General features: G+C 38.3%; 1 protein-coding gene across 1 annotated transcript in view; it reads right to left on the bottom strand.

Annotated features, from left to right (window-relative positions):
* LOC117075235 (calcium-binding mitochondrial carrier protein SCaMC-1-like) overlaps nt 1–5,181 on the bottom strand; it is a 57,466-nt gene extending 52,285 nt beyond the window's left edge. Inside the window, exon 1 of the mRNA XM_033197386.1 lies at nt 4,846–5,181. Within this exon, the coding sequence (XP_033053277.1) occupies nt 4,846–5,028 (183 nt within the window). The 5' untranslated portion in view covers nt 5,029–5,181. The remainder of the gene's footprint in view (nt 1–4,845) is intronic.
* Nucleotides 5,182–25,813: the final 20,632 nt, after the last annotated feature.

The following is a 25,813-nucleotide window of genomic DNA, read 5'->3' on the forward strand; positions in this document are numbered from 1 at the left end:
GGGAAATTTAAAAAATATCTTGAAACAAACTAAAATGGAAATACAACATATCAAAACTTGTGGGATACAACAAAAGCAGTTCTAAAGTAAAATTTACAGCATAAATTCCTAGATAAAAAAAGAAGAAACATCTCAAATAATTAACCTAATGTTACACCTAAAGTAAGTAGAAAAAGAACAAATTAAGTGCAAAGTTAGCAAAAACAAAAAGGAAATATTAAAAATCAAAGCAGAAATAAATGAAAGGCCAGGCATGGTGGCACATGCCTATAATCCTAGCACTTTGGGAGGCTGAAGCAGGCAGATCACTTGAGGTAAGGAGTGCAAGACCGGCCTGGCCAACATTGTGGAACCCTGTCTCTACTAAAAAGACAAAAGTTACCTGGTGTGGTGGCACACGCCTGTCATCCCAGCTACTCTGGAGGCAGTGCAGGAGAATCCCTTGAATCTGTGAGGTGGAGGTTGCAGTGAGCCGAGGTCACACCACTATCCACCACTTTCCCTCTAATGCATCACTAATTACTCTAAACCTAAGTGGATTAAACTCTCCAATCAAAAGATAGAGATTAGCAGAAAAATGAGAAAACATAATCCAACTATCTGCTGTTTATAAGAAATTCACTTAAGACCCAAAGACACAAATACATTGAAAGTAAAAGGATGAAAAAGATATTCCATGCAAATGGTAACCAAAAGAGACCAGCCATAGCTATATTAATATGAGATAAAACAGACTTTAAACTAAAAAAAAAAAATTATGAGATAAAGGACATTATATAATGATAAAAGCTTCAATACATCAAGAAGATACAATAATTACAAATTTTTTTTTGCATATAGCAGGTCATCAAAACATATGAAGCAAAATTGGCAGAATAGAAGGGAGAAATAGTTAGTTCTACAATATTAGTTGAAGAATTCAATACCCCACATTGAATAATGAACAGAATAACCAAACAGAAGATAAGGAAGGAAACAGAAAATTTGAACAACACAATAAACCATCTAGATCTAATAGGCTTATACAGAATATACTATACAACAGGAAAAAAAGTACACACTCTTCTCAGGGACACACAGGACATTCTCCAGAAAAGATCATACTCTGGGTCACAAAACAAGTCTTAATAAATGTTAAAAGACTGAAATCATGCCAAGTATCTTCTCTTACCACAGTGGAATGAAACCGGAAATCAATGACAAAATGAAAACTGGAAAATTAATTAATGGATAGAAATTAAATAACACACTCTTGAAAAACTAATGGCTCAAAGAAAAAAATAACAAGGAAAATTAAAAAATATCTTTAGACAAATGAAATCAAAAGTACAAGACACCAAAACTTACGAGATATGGCAAAAAGTTGTACTAAGAGAGAAGTTTACAGAGATAAATGCTTACATTAAAAAAAGAAGAAGAAGAAGAAGAACCATCTCAAATAAGCAACCTAACTTCACAACTTAACGAACTAAAAAAAAGAGCAAATTAAATCCAAAACTAGCAGGCAGAAAAAAATAAAGATTAGAACAGATATAGAGGAAATGAGAAAATAAATACAATAGAGAAAAACAACGAAATCACAAGTTAGTTCTTCAAAAAGATCAACAAAACTGGCAAACCTTTAGGTAGATGCACTAAGAGAAAAGAAAGAAACAAGACTCAAATTACTAATGTCAGAAATGAAAGTGGGGACATAACTACTGATTCTATGGATATAAAAAGGATTATAAGAAAGTACTGTATACTACATGCCAACAAATTGGATACCCTAGATGAAATAGAAAATTCCTAGAAACACAAAACCTACCAATACTAAATTATGAAGAAATAGAAAATCTGAATAGGTCTATAACTAATGAGGAGGTTGAATCAGTAATCAAGAATCTCCCAATTAAAAAAAAAAAAAAAAAGTCCAGGATCTGATAGCTTTGCTGCTAAATTCTACAATTTAAAAACTAACCCCACTACTTCTCAAACATTTCCAAATAAAATTTTAAAATCTGATTCGTCCTATGAGGCCAGCATTACCCCCAATACCAAAGCCATACAAAGACACTACAAGAAAAGAAAATTACAGACCAGTATCTCTCATGAACACAGATAAAAGAATCCTCCAAAAAAATCATAACAAACTGAATTTATTACATTAAAAAGGTTATACACCATCCTCAAGTGATATTTATTGTTGGAATACAAGGAGGAATTTTAAAAAATCAATCAGTGTAATACATGACATTAACAGAATGATGGCAAAAACACAAACATTGCAATTGATGAAGTAAAAGCACTTGACAAAAGTCAATATCCTTTCATGATAAAAGCACTCAACAAACCAGGAATACAAGAAAACTATCCTCAATACGATAAAAATCGTATGTGAAAAACCTACAATGAACATCATACACAATAGTGAAAGGCTAAAAGCTTTTCTCTAAGATTATAAATAGGCAAGCATGCCCACTTTCACCACTTCATTCAGCGTAGTACTGGAAGTTCTAGTCAGAGCAATTAGGTTAGAAAAAGAAATAAAAGGCATCCAATTTGGAAAGCAAGAAGTAAAACTATCCCTTTTTCAGATTATATGACTTTATATGTAGAAAATCCTAAAGACTCCACCCCCCACCACCACACACACACACACACAAATGTTAGAATAAACAAATTCAGCAAAGTGGCAAGCAAGATGCAAAGTCAACACAAAAAAATCAGTTGCATTTCTATACCTATACTGTAACAACGTTTAATCCAAAAAGGAAATTAAGGAAATGACCCCATTAAAGCATCAAAAGAATAAAGCACTTAGGAATTAACATAACCAAGAATGTAGAAGACTTATGCAATGAAAACTATAACACATTTCTGAAACAAATTAAAGAAAACATAAATAAATGGAAAGATGTCCCACGTTCATGGGCTGGAAGACTTAATATTGTTAAGATGTCTATACTACCCCAAACAATTTACAGATTCAGTGCAATCCCTACCGAAATCCCAATGATGAATTTGCAGAAGTAGAAAAACCCGTACTAAAATTCACATGGAATCTCAAGGGACCCCAAATAGCCAAAACAATTCTGAAAAAGAACAAAGCAGGAGGACTCACTTTTTGATTTCAAAACTTACTACAAAACAAGAGTGATTAAAACAGTGTGCTACTGACATAAAGACAGACATATACATCAATGGAATACAATAGAGTAGGATAGAATAGAATACAGAGCCAAGAAATGAACTCTTATGTGATCAAATAATTTTTGACAACAGTGCAAAGACCATTCAATAGGGAAAAGACAGTTTTTCCAACAAATGGAGCTGGGAAAACAGAATATCCACATGCAAAAGAATGACACTGGACCCTATTAAAAATTAATTCAAAATGGATCTATGGCCTATATGCAATTCTTAAAATTATAAAACTCTTAGAGAAGACAGCATAGGGCAAAAGCTTCTCGACAATGGATTTGGCATTGATTTCTTAGATATGACATCAAAGGTACAGGCAACCAAAACATGACAAATTGGACTTCATGAAAATTTAAAACTTTGTGCATCAAAAGTAAAAAGGAGACTCATAAAATGGAAGTAAACATTTGCAAATCATATCTATAATAAGGGGTTCATACACAAACTATATAGAAAACTAAAACTCAACAACAACAAAAAATCACCTAATTTGAAAATGAGCAAAGAACTTGGACATTTCTCCAAAGAAGTTATACAAACTTCTTTTCATGGCTACTAAGCACATGAAAAGATGCCCAGCATCACTAAAGAGGAGTCCAGATGGTTTGGATTCTAGCAACAACCAAAAAAAAAAAAAAAAAAAACACTCAAATAAAAAAGCTTTACAGTCTTCAGACGTAACTCCTAAAATTCAACAGGAGTTACATGTGAAGACTGCTAACCATTGAAAAGAAATAAAATAATTTTTTTTCTTGATATCCTGAAACTTCCATCTAAATAGTTTAAAAATAATCAAGTCAAGACTGGCCTAGAAAGGAAGGTATTCCTAATTTAGGTGAGGTTCTAAAACAATCAGCTGAAATGTCAACCCACCCATGGATCAAGGTCTGACTTCCCGTAGACCTTGCTGTAGATGTCAGAAAGAGAATAGCTCTGGGGCTCTTATCTGTGCCTGTCGTTTGGAGACGACCCTGAAGCACACTGCCCTGGGGAGAGAAACCCCTAAGAAAAGAGATGGTCCTTTACTTCTGCACAAAGGCTAACATGGCCCATGGCGTTGTGTGCTGATTCCATAAATGTTGAACGAGTCACCAGAAACCGCATCTCCCCAAAAGCCCCCTGGAGGTCTTTGTCACCAAGGAAAGTGGCTCTTTTTCTTTATCTTCTTTTCTTCTTTTCTTCTTTTTTTTTTTTTTTTTTTTTTTTTTTTGAGACGGAATCTCGCAATGGCGCGATCTCGGCTCACTGCAACTTCCGCCTTCCGGGTTCAAGCCATTCCCCTGCCTCAGCCTCCGGAGTAGCTGGGATTACAGGTGCGCGCCACCACGCCCGGCTAATTTTTGTATTTGTTTAGTAGAGACGGGGTTTCAATATGTTGGCCAGGCTGGTCTCGAATTCCTGACCTCAGACGATACACCCGCCTGGGCCTCCCAAAATCCTGGGATTACAGGCCTGAGACACCGCGCCTGGCCGGAAAGTGGCTATTTTAAGAAGACAGAGAACATGTTTCGCTGGGTGGCATTATTCTGCATGACGAAGCTCACAGAGGAGAACCCCACCCTTACTCCAAAGGCCTTTGAAAGCAGCTCTGGAAAGGGCAGGGTTTGCTTAACCCTCTGCCCCACGTCTCCCCAGGCTGCCGGTGCCACCTTCCGGTCTCACCTCCTCGGAGTTCGGGTCAAACGCGGAGCTCCAGTTTCTCAGCCCCTCCTGGAGCTCAATGATGTCCACCACGCCGTCCCCATTGCGGTCCAGGTCTTCGAAGAGGATCCCATAGCGTAAGTAGTCATCCTCATCCTGGCAGGCCACCGCCTCCAGCGCGAAGCCCTGCATCCAGAGCAGCATGGCTGGGTCCAGAGGCTGCGGGGACCACTAGGCCACCCCGCCCGCACTGCGGCACTCGCCGCCGCCTCCTCGACGCCTGGCTGCGCAAAGCAGGGGGTCCCGGCCGTCAGCCAGCTTCTGCAACTGTCTGGCGGAGCCGCTGCAGTTCGGAGCCCACGCGGGCCAAGCCACCCGCGCCTTCGGGCTCTCGGGCGCCACGGAGAGGCGGCGCCACCTTGTGGGACCTCTGGCCGAGGCGCCACGCGACACCTGAGGCGCCAGGTGTGAGGTGAGGTGCCAGACGTGAGTTGAGTACCCAGACGTGTCGCGTTGGGTACCCAGAACGCTTGGACGGATGGTCGACAGGGGAGCCGAGGGACGTTTGGGGAAAGGGAGCGCATTCCCCAGCAGGCTTGAAAGAGCACTCGCGGGTGTGAGATTCTCGCGGTGCAGACTCAGTGCCTGCCGGAAGTCACTGCCGCGGGAGATGTGGCAAGGAGTGAGCTGCTCAGACGCGCTCTTATGCCAGCATCCAGTACTCTGGTGCCACCCTTCCTCCCAGGAGGGCCTGCACCGAGAGGTCAGGACCCCGGCGACCCCGCAAAAGAGGTCTAAAGAGGAAAGGCCTCCTGAGGAGCCTCTGCCCTGTCCCTTCTCTCTCTTCCCTCCTTGCCGGCCGAGCCCATGTTGGCAAACCTATTTTGGCCATAGTGGGATTAGACTTTTCATGTTTTCATGTAACCTTTCTCCAGTTAATTGGGTTGTGTGCAGAAATACTTCTATCTCTATTAATAAATGAAAGATAAAAATAAATAATAAATAAAGGTAAGATACATACGATTAAAACTAGAACATTTCTCCAAATCCAGAAATATGAAACACACATCATAACAGTTCCAATTTGTATGCCACATTTCTATTCATAAATTTTATTCTAAAATATAGAGAAAAAGTAAATAGCAAAATACTTTCAAGTAGATCTGAAGCATTCAAAGTATTTTTGGTATGCATTTCTTTTAAATCAATCTCTGATTTTTATTATCTATAGGGCTATTACGGGATCCAGTTGCCATTTCTTTTTCCTCTATATTTTAGAATAGAAGTTCAAATAAACATATTTAATTTCTAATTGCTTGTTAATTATGAGGCATGCTAACACATACTAATTTATCAAGACGTGCTTTATATTAGTCACATTTATGTAAACTGTATGAGTTGATTATATATGTTTCAAATCTTTCTATTAATCCTATTAAGAAAAAAACGAATAATCTGTCTAAAAATTGACTTTGGTTACTCAAATTTATGTTAATTGTGCGCTTATATTCATTTCAATTTTTAGAAAATTTAACAACTTAATTCCATCATTAATCATTTATTAAGTACCCTATCCCAACCTGAGAAAGTTAAATTTCTCTAATTTCGCAGCAAATTCAAACATGGCATTTAACAAGAGGGAAAAAAATTATATCAAATATTCTTCTGAATTTTAACACTTTACAGTGAGAGCAGATTTTAACTACATTTTAATAACCTTGAGAAGTATGATACAACCCCAAATATTAAAGTAACTCAAAATCTTTAATTTATAAAATGGCAGAAATATCTGTGTCCTGAAAAACTGGAAAAATTGACTGATCTAATGTATTACTGGTTGTTTGGTATATTATAAATTATATAATTACAGTTAAATTTATTAAATCACAATTTTAGAACGCATCTAATCTTTATAATGTAGCTATACATAGACATCTTAAAATATCTTTGGCCTAGTCTCTTTCAACATAAATTGAAAAGATAGAGGCAAAAAAGGAGGGATAGAGAAGAATACTATTCATGTAAGTTTAAGGCTGTAAAGGGAAGTTCCAGTCAGCCTTTCTTTATTCTAGTAGATCAGAGCTTGAAAGTAAAGTATAAAGTACATAGAGAGAAAAAGAAAAACTCAGTCTTTTTAAACACAAATTTAAGTATAAGAGCTCACACATTTTTCTGAATTACTTTGGTTACATTGCTGACTTTCTTGTAATTATTCCATTCACAACACTGGTAGGAGACTGAGGTATTCTGATGCCATGAAATTGTATTTAGGACTTTCTATTTTGTTTTGTTTATTTTAGAGAAGGAAAAGGAGCCCCAACTCAACTGTTTTGCCATGCATTATAGTTTTAAATGCATGAGTTTCCTATTAATACTTTCAAACATTTTAAATATGCACATATGACAAGGAGAGGTGAAAAAATAAAAATAAATTTAAAATGCACATAAAGCACTAAAATATTAGCTTTTAAAATACAAAGTAGAGAATTCAGAAAAGCTTCAAAATATTCTAACTCTTTAATATGAAATTATACTAGGTTAATTATATAATTAGGTTATATTCTGTATTATAAATTGCATTTTAATCCACTTAAATGCAAATTTCTATGACTGTTCATTAACATTTGGAAAAACATAAATAGATTTTATGAATATTGCAGATTTTAATTCACCAAGAAATTAATAAACTGTATTTCTGTTTTACTTAAAATTCAATATTTAAGTCTAATATGTATGTTTACCTTTTGGGAAAATGGATATAGCATCTTTTCATACAGACCTTGTGCAAATTAAGGAAAAAGCCAAGACATTTTCATATTTATAAACAAGTGTCCAGATAATGACTGTTCAAGATTTCATTTCTATTTTTTATTTTTGAGACGCAGTTTCACTCTTGTTGCCCAGACTGGAGTGCAATAGCACAATCTTGGCTCACCGCAACCTCTGCCTCCTGGGTTCAAGTGATTCTCCTGCCTCAGCCTCCTGAGTAGCTGAGATTACAGGCGTGCGCCACCACGCCGGTTAATTTTGTATTTTTAGTAGAGACAGAGTTTCTCCATGTTGGTCAGGCTGGTCTCGAACTCCTGACTTCAGATAATCCGCCTACCTCGGCCTTCCAAAGTGCTGAGATTACAGGTGTGAGCCACCGCGCCCAGCCTCAAGATTTCGTTTCTAAAATATTCCCAAGAGCAGTTTTGCTGATTCATAAACCACACAGTTTACAACACACTGACATTAGAAACTTTAAGAAACTTGGAGTCACGCCTCTGGAATATCCTGTCACTCCACTCCTTTTATAAATTTGAGAAAATAAGCTGATCATATTTAGCTGTGGGACTCATATCACGGCTAGAGAATGCAAAGGAAGGGAAAAGGCCAATTAATTTGATATTTTAGCTTTCTTAAATATTAAGTTAAAACATGCTAAAACAGATAATAAAGTAAAATTAATTAAATTACTGCACAGGGATCCCCAAGGGAAAATCTCTAGTTAATTATAGTTTATAGTCAAGAGGCTCTCATGGAGCTATTTGATGATCATCACTATTTAATTTTCCTTCCTTTTAGGAACAAAGTCTGTCCACTAGTGGTGAAATCTACTTATGATTATTGTGGAGTTACAATTTAAAAAAGTCTCTAGACATACACAGGTACCTTCATTCAACCTCTCATGTCTTAAGAATGTCTCAAATTCAGAAACAACAAAAAATATATATATGTTTCTCATGCTGTGTTTCGCTTTTCAGGGAATGACTGCACCATTCATATAGCTTCTGAAACTGAAAACCTAGAAGGTATCCATGACATTTCCCTTTTAATCGCAGTTTATAACTATATATTTGTATACATTTTTAATTAATTTCTATCTTCCCTACTAGACTATCAATTCTATAACAGCAGGGTCTCTTTTTGCTCACCCAAACACCATATGCTTGGCTTGTTGCACAGTACCTGGCTACCTTAAATTCTCAAATTACAATAGCTAATACTTTTCTCTCTAATCTTTATATTATCCTAGCATTTTTCTCTCTAATCTTTATATTATGTTCCCAAAATTGATGCAGCTAAATAGAGTAAAATCAATAGACAATTGAAAAGTAAGTCTTTCACTGTTTGTTTTAGTCTAAACATTCTCTTTCCCCCTCCCACCCACCCCTACAAGAAATTAAATAACTCCTCTAAAATGTAGAGACGATCCCTTGAAAATTTAGAAAATATTGACTTGCCATGGAATTTCCTGGAAAATGTTCTGTTGCTATATGCATCTTTTCATTTTCTTAATCAGAAACTAATAACATCCCCTCCAGTTTTTGTAGTTTTGTAATGAAATTGGAAACTTTCTTACTTTTTTCTAATGTTGAACTTACTTTGCCCATTGATTTTCTGCCAACTTATTATGAAAACTGTAAACTCTAGAAAGGATAGCACAATGAACATTTATATATTCACCACCTATAAAATGCAACATTTTGCCATAATTACATTTTGTCTCTCTCCATTCTACTTAAACATGTATATAAATGTGTGTGTGTCTATCTGAGCCATTTGAAAGTAAGTTACAGATATGATGACACTTAACCATAAAGTACTAGGACATATCCTAAAAACAAGGACATTAGCTTACGTAACCACAATGCCATGATTATATTTTAGAAATTTAAAAATAATTCTCTATGACTTGAGATGCTAAGGCAGGAGGATCACTTGAGCTCAGGAGTTTGAAGCCAGCCTGGGCAACATAGCAAGGTCCTGTCTCTTTAAAAATAAATGAATAAATAAACAAACAAACAAGCAAATAAATAACCTCTATACCATCAATACTTATTCTATATTAAAATTTTCCCAATTGTCCCCAAAAATGCCATTTACAGATTTTTTCAAACTAATATCCAAATAAATTTACCCATTGCCCTTATTATGTTTATCTCTTAATCAAGACTAGTACCAGTCACCACCAATACTGTTTTTCCCACAACAATGACTTTTTGAAGAACCCAGCCCAACTGTCTTATAGAATACTCCACAATCATGATTTGTTTGATTCTTTCTTAATGGTATTATTTAACGTGTTCCTCCATCGCCTGTATTTTCTACAGTTCTAAAGACATGGTCAGATTCTAGTAAAAAAAAAATTGGGCAAAAATACTTCATAGGAGAGGCTGTGCAATTTACTGTCTCCTCAGTTTAATAACATCTTTGTTTTCTTTCTCAAATATTTTCCATATGTCCAGTAACTTGGACCCTATTCACCTAAGCTGAAATTTGTTAAATATCTAAGGAAAAAAACAGGGTGAATGAAGTTCTTATGTCAGTGTACTTTTCTTCTCTTTGTTTTGCTTGCATTGTTTGCTGTCCCATTGTTTGCCCTCCCATAACTTGAAGCAGTGACTTTCTTTCTTATTACAAGCAATAAGGAAGGACATCTTATAATAAAAGGGTCAATCCTATATTTGTGTCTACATAATAATACAGCTTCAAAATATATAAAGCTAAAGTGGCAAATGTAGAGGAGTGATAGGGAAATCTGCAATCATGGTTAGAGATACAAACATGGTTAGAGATTTACCTTTTTCAGTAGCCAGTAAGAAAAGCAGACAAAAAAATTAATAATAATCTAAAACATTTGAATAACACATTTAACTAATTGATCTTATAGAACACATATATAGTACACAAAATACAACTTCAAAATTCATTTATTTCAGAGAACAGAAATCATACAGAGCACATTCTGATGGCAGTGCAATTAAAACATGAGTTCACCATCAGGAAGATAATTGGAAAAATCCCCAAATGTTTGTAAATTAAGCAAGATATTTCTACATAACTGATGGGTCAAAAAGAAATCACGATGGAAACTGGACATTTTGAAATGAACCATAATGAAAACATTACATATCAAAATTTATTGAGTGTAGGGAAAGCAGTACTTAGAGGGAAATTAAAACTTTAAATTAATATACTAGAAAAGAAAAAAAAAAGTCAATTATTTAAGCCAGGAATTAGCAACGTTTTTCTGTAACTGTCCAGAGAGTGAATATTTTAGGCTCCACAAACCATGTGATCTCTCACAGTTACTCAATTCTGCCCTTGTAGCCATAGATAATACATAAACAAATTGAAGTGGCTGTGTTAAATTAAATTCAGTTTACAGAAATAGGTGGCAGGTCAGATTGGGCCCTCAGGCCAAAGTTTGCCAACCCATGACCTAAACTTCAAACCCAGGAGACTAAACAGGAAAATAAACAGAAAGAAAGGAGCATGAAAATAGTAAAGACAGGAGTAGAAACTAATGAAACAGGCCAGGTATGGTGGCTCACACCTGTAGTCCCAGCAATTTGGGAGGCTGGGCAGGCAGATCACTTGAGGTCAGGAGTTCGAGACCAGCCTGGTCAACAGGGTAAAAAATGAGCCAGGCATGGTAGTGCATGCCTGTAGTCCCAGCTACTTGGGAGGCTGAGGCACATGAATCCCCTGTATCATTTCTGATTGTGTTTATTGGAATTTTCTCTCTTTTCTTCTTTATTAGTCTTGCTTGTGGTCTATTTTATTGACTTTTTTTTTTTCTCCAAAATCCAGCTCCTGGATTTGTTGATTTTTTGCAGGGTTCCTCTTGGTTCTCTAGTTCTTTCAGTTGTAATGTTAGGGTATTGATTTGAGATCATTCTAGCTTTTTGATGGGGCATTTAGTGCTATAAATTTCTTTCTTAACACTGGTTTTGCTGCACCCCAGAGATTCTGGTACATTGTCTCTTTGTTCCTATTGGTTTCAAAGAACTTCCTGATTTCTGATTTAATTTCATTATACACGCAGGAGTCATTCAGGAGCAGGTTGTTCAATTTCCATGCAGTCGTGTGGTTTTGAGTGGGCTTCTTAATCTTGAGTTCTAATTGGATTGCACTGTGGTCTGAGAGACTGTTATTATTTCAGTTCTTTTTGCATTTGATGAGGAGTGTTTTACTTCCAATTATGTAATCAATTTTAGATTAAGTGCCATGTGACACCAAAAAAAAAAAAAAATGTATATTCTGTTGTTTTGGGGTGGAGAGTTCTGTAGATGTCTATCAGGTCCACTTGGTCTAGAGCTGAGTTCAAGTCTTGAATATGTTTGTAAATTTTCTGTCTTGACAATCTGTCTAATATTGACAGTGGGGTATTAAAGTTTCCCACTATTATTGTGTGGGGGTGTAAGTCTCTTTGTAGGTCTTTAAGAACTTGTTTTATGAATCTGGGTACTCCTGTATTGGGTGCATGTATATTTCGGGTAGTTAGCTCTTCCTGTTGAATAGATCCCTTTACCATTATGTAATACCTTTCTTTGTCTTTTTTGACCTTCGTTGGTTTAAAGTTTATTTTGTCAGAAACTACGATTGCAACCACTGTCTTTTTTTTTTCTGCTTTCTATTTGCTTCGTAAATTTTCCTCCATCCCTCAACTTTGAGTCTATGTGCATCTTTGCACATGAGATATGTCTCTTGAATACAGCATACCGAATGGGTCTTGGCTTTGTATTCAGCTTGCCATTCTGTGTCTTTTAATTGGGGCATTTAGCTCATTTACATTTAAGGTTAATGTTGTTATGTGTGAATTTGAACCTGTCATCATGATACTGGCTGGTTAATTTTGCAGACTTGTCAATGTAGTTGTTTCATCATGTCACTGGTCTGTGTACTTCAGTGTGTTTTTGCAGGTGATTTTCCTATCCATGTTTAGTGCTTCCTTCAGGAGCTCTTGCAAGGCAGACCTGGTGGTGATGAAATCCCTTAGCATTTTCTTGTCTCAAAAAGATTTTATTTCTCCTTTGCTTATGAAGATTAGTTTGGTCTGATATGAAATTCTGGGTTGGCATTTCTTTTCTTTAAGAATGTTGAATATTGGCCCCCAGTCTTGTCTGGCTTGTAAAGTTTATGCTGGGAGGTCTGCTGTTAGTCTGATGGGCTTCCCTTTGTACGTGACCTGGCCTTTCTCTCTGGCTGCCCTTAACACTTTTTCCTTCATTTCAACCTTGGAGAACCTGATTATTATGTGCCTTGGGGTAGATCTTTTTGTGGAGTATCTTATTGGGGTTCTCTGGATTTCCTGAGTTTGAATATTGGCTTGTCTTTCTAGGTTGGGGAAGTTCTCCTGGATGATATCCTGAAGTGTGTTTTCCAACTTGGTTCCATTGTCCCCAACTCTTTCAGGTACTCCAGTCATAGGTTCAGTCTTTTTACATAGGACCATAGTTCTCATAGGTTTTGCTTGTTTCTTTTCATTCCTTATTCTCTAATTTTGTCTGCCTGCCTTATTTCAGCAAGATAGTCTTCAAGGTCTGATATCTTCTCTTCCACTTGGTTGCTTTGGCTACTGATACTTGTGTTTGCATCATGAAGTTCTTGTGCTGTATTTTTCAGCTTCATCAGGTCGTTTATGTTCATTTCTATACTGGTTATTTTAGTTAATACCTCCTGTAATCTTTTATCATGGTTCTTAACTTCTTGTATTGGGTTAGAACATAATCCTTTGGCTCAGTGAAATGAATTATTACCCACTTTCAGAAACCTACTTCTGTCAGTTAATCAGTCTCAGCTTCAGCCCTGTTCTGTGCCCTTACTGGAGAAGGGTTGAGATCGTTTGGAACAAAAGAGGCATTCTGGCTTTTTAAATTTTCAGTGTTTTTGCATTGTTTTTTCCTCATCTTCATGGTTTTGTCTACCTGTGATCTTTGAGGCTGTTGACCTTTGGATGTGGTTTTTGTGGGGTCTTTTGTGTTGATGTTGTTGTTGTTGTTGTTGTTACTTTCTGTTTGTTTATCTTCTAACAGTCAGGCCTCTCTTCTGCAGGTCTGCTGCAGTTTGCTGGGGGTCCACTCCAGACCCTGTTTACCTGGGTATCAGCAGTGGAGGCTGCAGAACAGCAAAGATTGCTGTCTGCTCCTTCCTCCTGAAGCTTCTTCCCAGAGTGGCATCGACCTGATTGCTGTCAGCTAGAACTCTCCTGCATGAGGTGTCTGGAGACCCCTGATGGGAGGTCTAACCCAGTCAAGAAGCACGGGATTGGATCGGGGACCTGCTTAGGGAGGCAGACTGACTGTGTCTTAGCAGAGCTGGTGTGCTGTACTGGAGGAGTAGCCCTCATTGGGATCAGGTGGTCTCTTCAGAACCAGTAGGCAGGAAAGATTAAGTCTGCTGAACCTGAGACCATGGCTGCCCCTCCCACCAGGTGCTCTGTCCCAGGGAGATAAGAGTTCTGTCTGTAAACCCCTAACTGTAGCTGCTGGAATTCCTGCAGGGATGCCCTGCCCGGTGAGGAGGGATGGCTTCGGGTCCCACCTAGGAAGCAGTCTGGCCATGATCTGCAACAGCCACTTTGCTGCGTTGTGGGGGAATTCCACCCAGTCCAAACCTCCTAGTCTCCTTAGCACTGTCAGGGGAAAACCTCCAACTAAAGCCTTAGTAATGATGGTCACCCCTCCCCTGGGAATTGAGTTGTCCCAGGCGGACTCCAGACTGCTCTGACATCAGCGAGGATTTCAAGCCAGTGGATCTTAGCTTGTGGGGCTCCGTGGGAGTGGGACCCTCTGAGCGAGTCCACTTGACTCCCTGGCTACAGCCCCCTTTCCACAGAAGTGGACATTTCTTCTGCCTCACTGGAGTTCTGGGTGCTGCTGGAGTGTGTAAAAACTCCTGGGCTGAGCGCCGTGACTCACGCCTGTAATCAAAGCACTTTGGGAGGCCGAGGCGGGTGGATCATGAGGTCAGGAGATCCAGACCATCCTAGCTAACACGGTGAAACCCCGTATCTACTAAAAATACAAAAATTAGCCAGGCGTAGTGGCGGGCACTTGTAGTCCCAGCTATTTGGGAGACTGAGGCAGGAGAATGGTGTGAACCAGGAGGCAGACTTGCAGTGAGCCAAGATTGCACCACTGCACTCCAGCCTGGGCAACAGAGCGAGACTCCATCTCAAACACAAACAAACAAACAAACAAAAAAAACTCCTGCAGCTCAGCACCTGCCCAAACAGCCGCCAACAAAAGCAGCTGTCATTGGTCTGCCCAGTTTTGTGTTTGAGACCCAGTTTTGTGTTTGAGGCCCTGGTGCTGTAGGCTCCCGAGGGCGTCTCCTGATCTGCGGATTGCAAAAATCTGTGGGAAAAGCTTAGTACCCTTGGTGGGTAGCACTGTCCCTCACTACTTCCCTTGGCTGGAGAGGGAGGTCCCCCTGCCCTGTGCAGTTCCTGGGTGAAGCAATACCCTGCTTCTTCTCACTCTCTGTGGGTCATGCCAACCATCTAGTCAGTCCCAATGAGAAGAACTGGGTATCTCAGTTGGAAATGCAGAAATCACCCACCTTCCTCCTTCCTCTCACCAGCAGCTGCAGACCAGAGCTGCTTCTAGTCGGCCATCTTGGACCCTCCCCACAGAGGTAAGTTTAATAAGTCTGCTAAATTTTTCCTTGCCATAATGATCAGTGATGATCTTTTTTTTTTAAATTATACTTTAAGTTCTAGGGTACCTGTCCACAACGTGCAGGTTTGTTACATATATATACATGTGCCATGATGGTGTGCTGCACCCATTAACTCATCATTTACATTAGGTATATCTCCTAATGCTATCTCTCCCCCCTACCCTCTCCCCACAATAGGACCCAGTGTGTGATGCTCCCCTTCCTGTGTCCAAGTGATCTCATTCTTCAATTCCCACCTATGAGTGAGAACATGCGGTATTTGGTTTTCTGTTCTTGCGATAGTTTGCTGAGAATGATAGGTTCAAGCTGTATCCATGTCCCTACAAAGGACACGAACTCATCCTTTTTTAGGGCTGCACAGTATTCCATGGTGTATATGTGCCACATTTTCTTAATCCAGTCTGTCACTGATGGACATTTGGGTTGATTCCAAGTCTTTGCTATTGTGAATAGTGCCACAATAAACATACGTGTGCATGTGTCTTTATAGCAACATGACTTATAATCCTTTGGGTGTATCCCCAGTAATGGGATGTCTGGGTCAAATTGTATTTCTAGTTCTAGATCCTTGAGGAATCACCACACTGTTTTCCACAATGGTTGAACTAGTTTACAGTCCTACCAACAGTGTAAAAGTGTTTCTATTTCTCCACATCCTCTCCAGCACCTGTTGTTTCCTGATTTTTTTTAATGATTGCCATTCTAACTGGTGTGACATGGTATCTCATTGTGGTTTTGATTTGCATTTCTCTGATGGTGAGTGATGATGATGATCTCTCTTTTAATAACTTAAATGCTTTCCAGACTTCAAGACTCTCACCCACATCAAAAATAAAATTATATGTCTGCCGTATTACCAGCATTTTAGAATGTTGTACTTTATCCTCTAATTATAGGTCAAATAACTAAGGTAGAAAGGAGTAAAGCAACTTCCATGTATGTAGGGAGGATGTTGGGGGATCTGGAAATAAAATTCTGCCTTGGGATTCCCAAGAGGTTGGTGATTATGATTTTTGTACTCTTAGAAACAAACTAAAATGACATTCTGTTTTGTTCCTCTGCTTACCGTATTCAATTCTCTAAACTACAAAATCTGTGCTTATCGAGATAACTTGGATTGTCAATTTGTTGAGCTCAGCAAATGCATTTCCTGAGCCCTTGTGAGTAAAGCTCAGTGCTGGTTACACTGGGTATCTGTGCCCAGCTCAGCCTGGGTTGTGAGAAAATCAATAGCCAATACCCACAGGCTTATTCTGGTAAAAGGGAGATGATAATAAATGGTGGGGTGTTTTTCTTTTTTTTTTTCTTTTTTTTTTTTTTTGAGATGGTGTCTTGCCATGTTGCCCAGGCTGGTCTCGAACTCCTGGGCTCAGGCAGTCTTCCCTCCTTGGCCTCCCACAGTGCTGGGATTACAGCGTGAGCCACCACACCTGGCCTTGTGATGGTGGTTCTGATAGGGCTGGGCTTTCAACCTCCCAAGGATTCTGATCAATCAGCCTCAGGAGAATCTTCTGCAGAGAGTGCCCAGCTGCCAACTGTCATAGTTGAGTGTCACAGAGTGGCATGGGTTTCCTCCCTCTGTTTCATTTCACAGATTACATGTTGTTAGTTGGAACATCAGCAGAAGGAGCGTGAGGATGTTCATTCTAAGAACTAGAAAAGATGTAATAATGCTACTGGGTGGGCTGTCGATTTTAAAAAAGTGATCAAGGGCCTTCTCAGAAAGTGATTTTAGGAACTATAATGCATAGATGGGATCAATTGTAGTGTAAGAAGTGAAAAATTATTGCACTGAACAGCATCTAACAGCTTCTGGAGAAAACATATTTCCCAACTGACCCTAATGATGGACTTAAATACCAAAAAAACAGAGAGAACCACTAACTTCCGTTATCTTGCAGAAACAAGAGAACCTTAATACACTTAAAACTGGAAAAATGTCTGTGCCTCTAGGGCCATGCAGTGAAACAGATTGCATGGTGGGTGACATAGGCAGGGGCAGAATGGAGTTTATGACAATGGCCATAAGATGATGAAAAAATGATTTGGGGCCTTTGAAGCAGCAGACAAACTGGCTCAGAGGAACATTGCACAGCTGTAGAAAAACAACTTTTGCAAAATTTTCCTCCACTCAGTGGGCACTACATATTTATTCTAGGATCTGCATTCATTCTTTCTCAGACTGTCTACTTATTGGCTTGGGCCTACAATGACTTTTCTGAGAGAGGTGAGGGATTAGCACAATAGCACACACATGCCTGAAAGAAATAGTGAATTTCTAATTTTCAGATTTTAGTCTCTGACCTAACCAAAGAATTGACCATTATAGATTTTAACTATTAATAATATTAATGATGCTCACAAATATGAAGATTTAAGCACATCTTATGATAATAAAATATGCTTTCTAAAAAAAGAAATGGTAGAATTGTAGTCCAGGGATGTTAATAAAAGTGGCAAATAACATTACATCATCTTTTTAAAAAAAAAAAAAAAAAAAAAGATGAGGTCTCACTATGTTGCCCAGGCTTGTCTCAAACTCCTGAACTCCAGTGATCCTCCCACCTCAGCCTCCCAAAGTACTGGAATCACAAGCTTGAGCCATCACCTTCGGCCCATATCATCTTAACATCCAACAGGAAACAGGTAAAAGAAGGAAGAAGGCTGACAACCCAGTGTACAGATTCATATGTAATATACGTTGATTGGTTATAAATCAGCGGAATTAAATCTATGTTTGTACTGGCTCTTGGATTCTGTCATAGAGGCAGAACATTGAGAAATAAAAAGCTGGAGTATAAGATAAATTCATTTAAGTAACTAGGCATTAGTAAACCATAGACAATCATTTAAGAAACCACCTTTAAAGCTGTTTGTGAGCCATGTTTTAGCCTATCAAGGTTGAACTTTAGGAGAGATACATAATGACCAATGAATGCTTTTGTTTTTTGTGACACAGTCAACTGACCCACTGGGAATGTGACCTTGTGAGTCACCCAGGCGAGCAAACTTGACATGATTGGATATAAACCTAGGTCAATAACTAAAGAGGTACTCAAATGTGCTGCATGTGTCAACTGTGACATAACAAAGTGAAGGCCATTCATTCTCCCTTGAGGGAATGAAGCTGATACAGCAGGGGACTGCAGAATCAGGGTCCTGATGCTCACGTACTGAAGTGAGTGGGCTCCTACTTCAGATGTGTGATAGGATCTACTGTCTCCTAAGTATTTCTTTGAGTATCCCACAAAGAAATCCCCTCAGCCCAACATTATTAGTTATTTAAAAGCTTTTGGTCTCATTTTATTATAGATCACACCAGAAATAAGAATAGTCAGCATCCAGTACAAACTCATGATAACTTGATAGATATATCATTGAAGACCATCACAAAGTCCCTGATACTACATAATGCTGGGATAAATTATTGAATACTAAATTTAAAAATAAGAGATAACATTGCAGATAAACAGACATGCACATGGGAAACCTCATCAACTGCATGAGCACTCTTAAGGAAAACCTACTGATGAACATAACAGAACATTTCACATGCATTGGTCCACAAGGTACACACTCTGCCCAGCCTCAAAACTTAATATAGATTGGGACGTTCCTCTTCCTTGGGCTGATGATAAAGCTCCAAGTAAAATGAAAAATATTCTTTTCACCTGGTAAATACGCAGGATCCCCCCCGCCTCCCACACACATACAAAGATGTTGTCACTGCCAAATGTGACTTCAATCTGAAAAGCATTTGTTTCTAGCAGGATACAAGATCAATATACAAATATCAATTCTATTTTATGTAATTCCAATGCACAATTGAAATGTAAAAAGCAATACCACTTACAATAGTGTCAAATATATAAAATACATAGGGATAAATCTGACTGAAAATTACAAAATATTTCACAGGGAACATAATGAATACCTAAAAACTAGAGAGAAATTATTTGTTCGTGGGCCAAGAGACTTAAATATTGTTACGTTAGTTTTCCCCAATTTGATCTATAAATTCAGTGTAATTCCGCTCAAAATCTCAGTGAGCATCGTTGATAGAAAGTGATCAGCTGACTCGAAAATTAATATGAACTAGCATAATCAAAATGCTAGTAAAATGAAGAACAAACTTGGAGGACTAGCTCTACCTTATTTCAAGAATTATTATAAAGTTATAGTAATCAAAACAGAATGGTACTGGGATATGATCTCATGCCTGTAGTCCTAGCACTTTGGGAGGCTGAGGCAATCCCTCTATGTGGATTGCCTGAACTCACGAGTTCGAGACCAGCCTGGGCAACATGGCGAAACCTCATCTCTACTAAAAGTGCAAAAAGCCGGCCATGGTGATACACTCCTGTAATCCCAACTACTGGAGAGTCTGACGCATGAGAATCGCTTGAACGCGGGAGGTGGAGATCACACCACTTCACTCCAGCCTGAGTGACAGAATGAGACTGTGTCTTAAAAAAGAAAAGAAAAAAAATTGATAAAATAGGAACAAAATACACAGTCCAAAAATAAACCAATGCATATATGGAGAAAAAGATATTTGACAAACATGAAAAAGAAAAATATTTAAAAATGTATAAACTTTCAACAAATGGTAGAGGATTTTTCTCTAAACAAATAGACATGACATCTATGTGCATATAAAAATAAGTAAAAATCAGATTCACGTGTCATTCCATATATAAAAATTAGTGTGTATCAGAGGCTGGGAACAAGAGTGGGGAGAGGGTGAAGTTGGTTAATGGGTACATTAGGTTAGGTTAGGTTGTGCCATACAGTTAGGTTGAACTGAACTTATTTCTATAAGTTCTAGTGTTCAATAGTGCAGTAGGGAGACTACTGTTAACAATAATTTATTGTATTTTTTAAAAATAGCTATAAGAAAAGAATTAGAATGTGTGTAACACAAAGAAAAGATAAAAGTTTGAGGTGATAGATATCCTAATTACCCTAATTTGGTCATTACACATTATATACATTTATCAAATTATCACACATACCCCCAAAATATGTACAACTACTATACATCAATTAAAACATTAATGAAAAGTGGATCATAAACACATTTATGATGATTGAAATCACATCAAGTATTTTTCTGGACCACAATAGTATGAAAAAATCTACAGAAGGAAAACTGGAAAATTTCACATATAAGTGGAAATTAAATAACATGCTTTTGAACAGCTGATGGGTCAAAGAACAAATCAAAAGGGAAATTTAAAAATATCTTGAGACAAACAAAAATGAAAACAAACATAATGGAACCTTTGGAAACAGCAAAAACAGCTTTAAGAGGCAAGTTTATAATGATAAATGCCTACATTGGCTGGGCACAATGGCTCATGCATGTAATCCCAGCACTTTGGGGAGGCCAAGGTAGGCAGATCACTTTAGGTCAGGAGTTCGAGACCACCCTGACCAACATGGTGAAACCCCATCTCTACCAAAATGTACAAAAATTAGCCCAGCATGGTGGCATGCACGTGTAATCCCAGCTACTCAGGGAAGCTGAGGCAGGAGAATTTCTTGAACCAAGGAGGTAGAAGTTGCAGTGAGCCAAGATCATGCCACTACACTCCAGCCTGTGCAATGGAGTGAGATCCTGTGAAGGAAAGAAGGAAGGAAGGAAGGAGGAAGGAAGGAAGGAAGGAAGGAAGGAAGGAAGGAAGGAGGAAGGAAGGAGGAAGGAAGGGCAGGAAGGACGGAGGGAGGGAGGGAGGGAGGGGAGGGAAGGGGGGGAGAGAGAGAGAGAAGAAAGAGAGAAAGAAAAAGAAAAGAAAGAGAGAGAAAGAAAGAGAGAGAGAGAGAAAGAAAGGAAGAAAGAAAGAGAAAGCCACATTAAGAAAGAGGGTCTCTAATAAGTAACCTAACATTATACCTCAAATAACTAGGAAAATAATGAAATACAGTTAGCAAAAGGAAGGAAATAATAAAAATCAAAGCAGGAACAAATCAACCAAAGAATAGAAAAACTAGAAAAATTGACAGAACTGAGTTAATTTTTTGAAAATACAAAATTGACAAACTTTTCACTAGACTAAGAAAAAAAGAGAAGAATCAAATAAATAGCATCAGAAATGAAGTGGAGGTATTTCAGCAGATGCGTCATAAATAAAAAGTATCATAAGGAACTATTATAAACAATAGCAACAAATTGGATAACCTAGAGAAAATGGATACATTCCTAGACACATACAACCTACACAGATTCAATCAAGAAATAATAGAAAGCCTGAACAGACCAATAACAAATAAAAAGATTGAAGTAGTAACTATAAACCACCCAAAAAACAAAAGCCAGGACCAGGACTCAGGACCAAATGGCTTCACAGTTGAACTCTACTAAGCATTCAAAAAAGAATTAATGCCATTTCTTCTTAAGCTTGTCTCAAAAATAGAGGTAGAGAGAATACTTCCAAAATCATTTTATGAAGCCAGCATCACTCTGATAGCAAAGCCAAAGACACCAGAAGAAGAGAAAACTACAGGTCAATATCTCTGATGAACATAGATGCAAAATTCCTCAATAAAATACTACCAACCCAAATTCAACAACACCTCAAAAAGAATATATGTCTTAACCAAGTGGAATTTATCCCTGGGGTGTAAGTTTGGTGTAGTATATGCAAATCAATGTGATACAGAATGAAAGATGAAAACCACATGATCACCTCAGTAGATCCAGAGAAAGCAGTTGACAAACCTCAACATCCTTTCATGAGAAAAACTCTCAACAAATAAGGCATAGATGAAAATTTCTTCAACATCGTAAAGGCCACTTATGAGAAGCCCACAGCTAACATGATACTCAATCAAGAAAAACTGAAAGCTTTTCCTCTAAGATCCAGTCCAAGTCAAAAGATGCCCAGACTCACCACTTCTATTCGACTTAGTACTGGAAGTACTAACAAAAGCAACCAAGAAAGAAAAAGAAATTAAAAGGCATTCAAACTGGAAAGGAAGAAATGAAATTATCCCTGTTTGCAGATAATATGATCCTATATGTAGAAACCTCTAAAGACTCTGCAAGAAAGCCCTGTTAGAACTAATAAATGAATTCAGTAAAGTTGTAGGATATAAAATCAACTAATAAAAATCAGTTGCATTTCTGTACACCAATCGTGACCGATTCAATAAAAAATTTTAAATCCTATTTATGATAATATCAAAAAGAGCAAAATCATCAATAAGTTTAACCGGCCGGGCGCGGTGGATCAAGCCTATAATCCCAGCACTTTGGGAGGCTGAGACGGGCGGATCACGAGGTCAGGAGATCCAGACCATCCTGGCTAACACGGTGAAACCCCGTCTCTACTAAAAAAATACAAAAAACTGGCCGGGCAAGGTGGCGGGTGCCTGTAATCCTAGCTCCTCGGGAGACTGAGGCAGGAGAATGGCGTAAACCCGGGAGGCGGAACTTGCAGTGAGCTGAGATCGGGCCACTGCACTCCAGCCTGGGTGACAGAGCGAGACTCCATCTCAAAAAAATAAAAAATAAGTTTCACCAAGGAGGCAAAGATCTATCCACTGAAAATTATAAAACATTGTTAAAAGAAATTGAAGGTACAAGTAAATGGAAAGATATCCCATGTTTATGGCATGGAAGAATATATATTGTTAAAATGTTCATACTGCCCTAAAGTGATCTACAAATTCAAGACAATCTGTATCAAAATTCCAATAGCATTTTCACAGAAACAGAAAAAAACAACTCTAAAATTAGAATGGAACCACCAAAAAACCAGAATAGACACAGCAGTCCTGAGAAAGAAAAGCAGAGTTGAAGGGATCATACTAGCTAGTTTCAAATTATATTACAAAGCTATAGTAATCAAGACTGTATGGGACAGGCATTAAAATAGACACATCGACCAGGAACAGAATAGATAGCCCAGAAATAAACTCAAGTACATAAAGTCAACTACTTTTTGACCATGCCCCCAATAACACACAATGAGGAAAAGATAGTCTCTTCAATAAACGGTGTTAGGAAAATTGGGTATCCACATGCAAAAGAATGAAATTGGACTCGCATACAAAACACACAAAAATCAACTCAAAATGGATTAAATACTTACGTGTAAGACTTAAAATCATAAAATTCCAAGAAGAAAACAAAGGGGAAAGGCTCCTTGACATTGGTCTTGGTGATGACTTTTGTTTTGTGGGGTGGGGTGGGGGTTGCAGGGGATAGGACACCAAAAGCAAAAACAAACAAATGGGACCAGCTGGGCATGGTGGCTTACACCTGTAATCCCAGCACTTTGGGAGACCGAGGCAGCAGGATCACCTGAGGTCAGAAGTATGAGACCAGCCTGGCCAATATGACGAAACCCCATCTCTACTGAAAATACAAAAAATTAGCCAGGCGTGGTGGCAGAAGCCTGTAATCCCAGCTACTCAGGAGGCTGAGGCAGGAGAATCGCTTGAACCCAGAAAGTGGAGGTAGCAGCAAGCCAAGATTGCGCCATTGCACCCCAGCCTGGGCAACAAGAATGAAACTCTGCCAAAAAAAAGGGACCACATCAAACCAAATAGCTTCTGCACAGCAAAGGAAACAATCAACAACATAAAAAGGCAGCCTATGGATTTGGAGAAAATATTTGCAAGCCATGTATCTGTTAAGGAGGTTAAATCCAAAATATAAGGAACTCATAGAACTCAATCACCGAATAAATAAAAAATGGACAAAGGACCTGAATAGATATTTCTCCAAAGAGAGCAAACAGATGGGCATCACGTATATGAAAAGTTGCTCAATATCACTAATCATCAGGTAGATACAAGTCAAAATCATGATATCACCTCACACTTGTTAGGTTGGCAACTGTATAAAAGACAAAGGAGAAATGTTGGCAAGGGTGTGTAGAAAAGGAAACACTTGTACACTGGTGGTAGAAATGTAAACTGGTACAGTCCTTATGGAGAAGAGCATGGAGTTTTCTCAAAAATTTAAAAATATGACCCAGCAATCCCTCTTCTGAGTATATATCCAAAAGAAATGAGATCAGCACCTACTAGAGATATCTGCGCTCCCATATCCATTGCAGCATTATTCACAATAGCCAAGATATGGAAACAACTTAAATGTGCATCACAAGTGATGTTTTTACTTATATGTGAGAACATGCAGTATTTGGTTTTCTGTTCCTGCATTAATTCGCCTAGGAGCATGGTATGTTTTTCTATATGTTTGTCTTGTCTCTGATTTCCTTCCACAGTGTTTTACAATTCTTGTTGTAGAGATTTTTCACCTCCCTGGTTAGCTGTATTCCTAGGCATTTTATTCTCTTTGTGGCTATTTTGAATGGGATTGCATCCTTGATTTGGCTCCCAGCTTGGATGTTACTGGTGTATAGAAATGCTACTACTTTTGTACATTGATTTTATATACTGAAACTTTACTGAAGTTGCTTAGCATTTCTAGGAGCCTTTGGGCAAAGACATTCAGTCAACTACATTTGACCGTGACGCCAATAACACCCAATGAGGAAAGGATAGTCTTGGGCAAAAAAATGGGGTGTTCTAGGTATAGAATTAAATCATCAACAAAGAGAGATAGTTTGACTTCCTCTGTTTGTATTTCAATGCCTTTTATTTCATTCATTTGCCTGATTGCTCTGGCTAGGACTCCCAGTACCATGTTGAATAGGAATGGTAAAAATGGGCATTCTTGTAGAAGTTAGAAAGAGCTCAGATGAAAAATCTATGAATCAACAGCTCTGTGCTGAAAAAAATCAAAGAAAAAAATTAACAACCTAACATTAGACCAAGGGGAACTAGAAAAAGAAAACCAAACCAACCCCAAAGCTAGCACGAGAAAGGAAAACCAAAATCAGAGCTGAACTGAATAAAATTGAGATGTGAAAGTACATACAAAAGCTCAACAAATCCAGAAGACAAAACTAGAAGAAATGAGTAAACTCCTGGAGACATACATTCTCCCAAGATTGAACTAGGAGAAAACTGAAATCCTGGAATAGAGGAGTTTTGTTTTTTTGTTTTTTTTTATTTATTTATTTTTTTATTTTTTATTATACTTCAAGTTCTAGGGTACATGTGCATAACGTTTATATCATGTATAACACCCCAATGCAATCCCTCCCTCCTCCCCCCTCCCCCTGATAGGCCCCAGTGTGTGATGTTCCCCTTCCCGAGTCCAAGTGATCTCATTGTTCAGTTCCCACCTATGAGTGAGAACATGCGGTGTTTGGTTTTCTCTTCTTGTGATAGTTTGCTAAGAATGATGGTTTCCAGCTGCATCCATGTCCCTACAAAGGACGCAAACTCATCCTTTTTGATGGCTGCATAGTATTCCATGGTGTATATGTGCCACATTTTCTTAATCCAGTCTGTCACAGATGGACATTTGGGTTGATTCCAAGTCTTTGCTATTGTGAATAGTGCCGCAATAAACATACGTGTGCATGTGTCTTTGTAGTAGAGTAATTTATAATCCTTTGGGTATATACCCAGTAGTGGGATGGCTGGGTCATATGGTACATCTAGTTCTAGATCC

Source organism: Trachypithecus francoisi, unplaced genomic scaffold, assembly GCF_009764315.1.
Source record: "Trachypithecus francoisi isolate TF-2019V2 unplaced genomic scaffold, Tfra_2.0 Lachesis_group5, whole genome shotgun sequence".
Classification (NCBI taxonomy): domain Eukaryota; kingdom Metazoa; phylum Chordata; class Mammalia; order Primates; family Cercopithecidae; genus Trachypithecus; species Trachypithecus francoisi.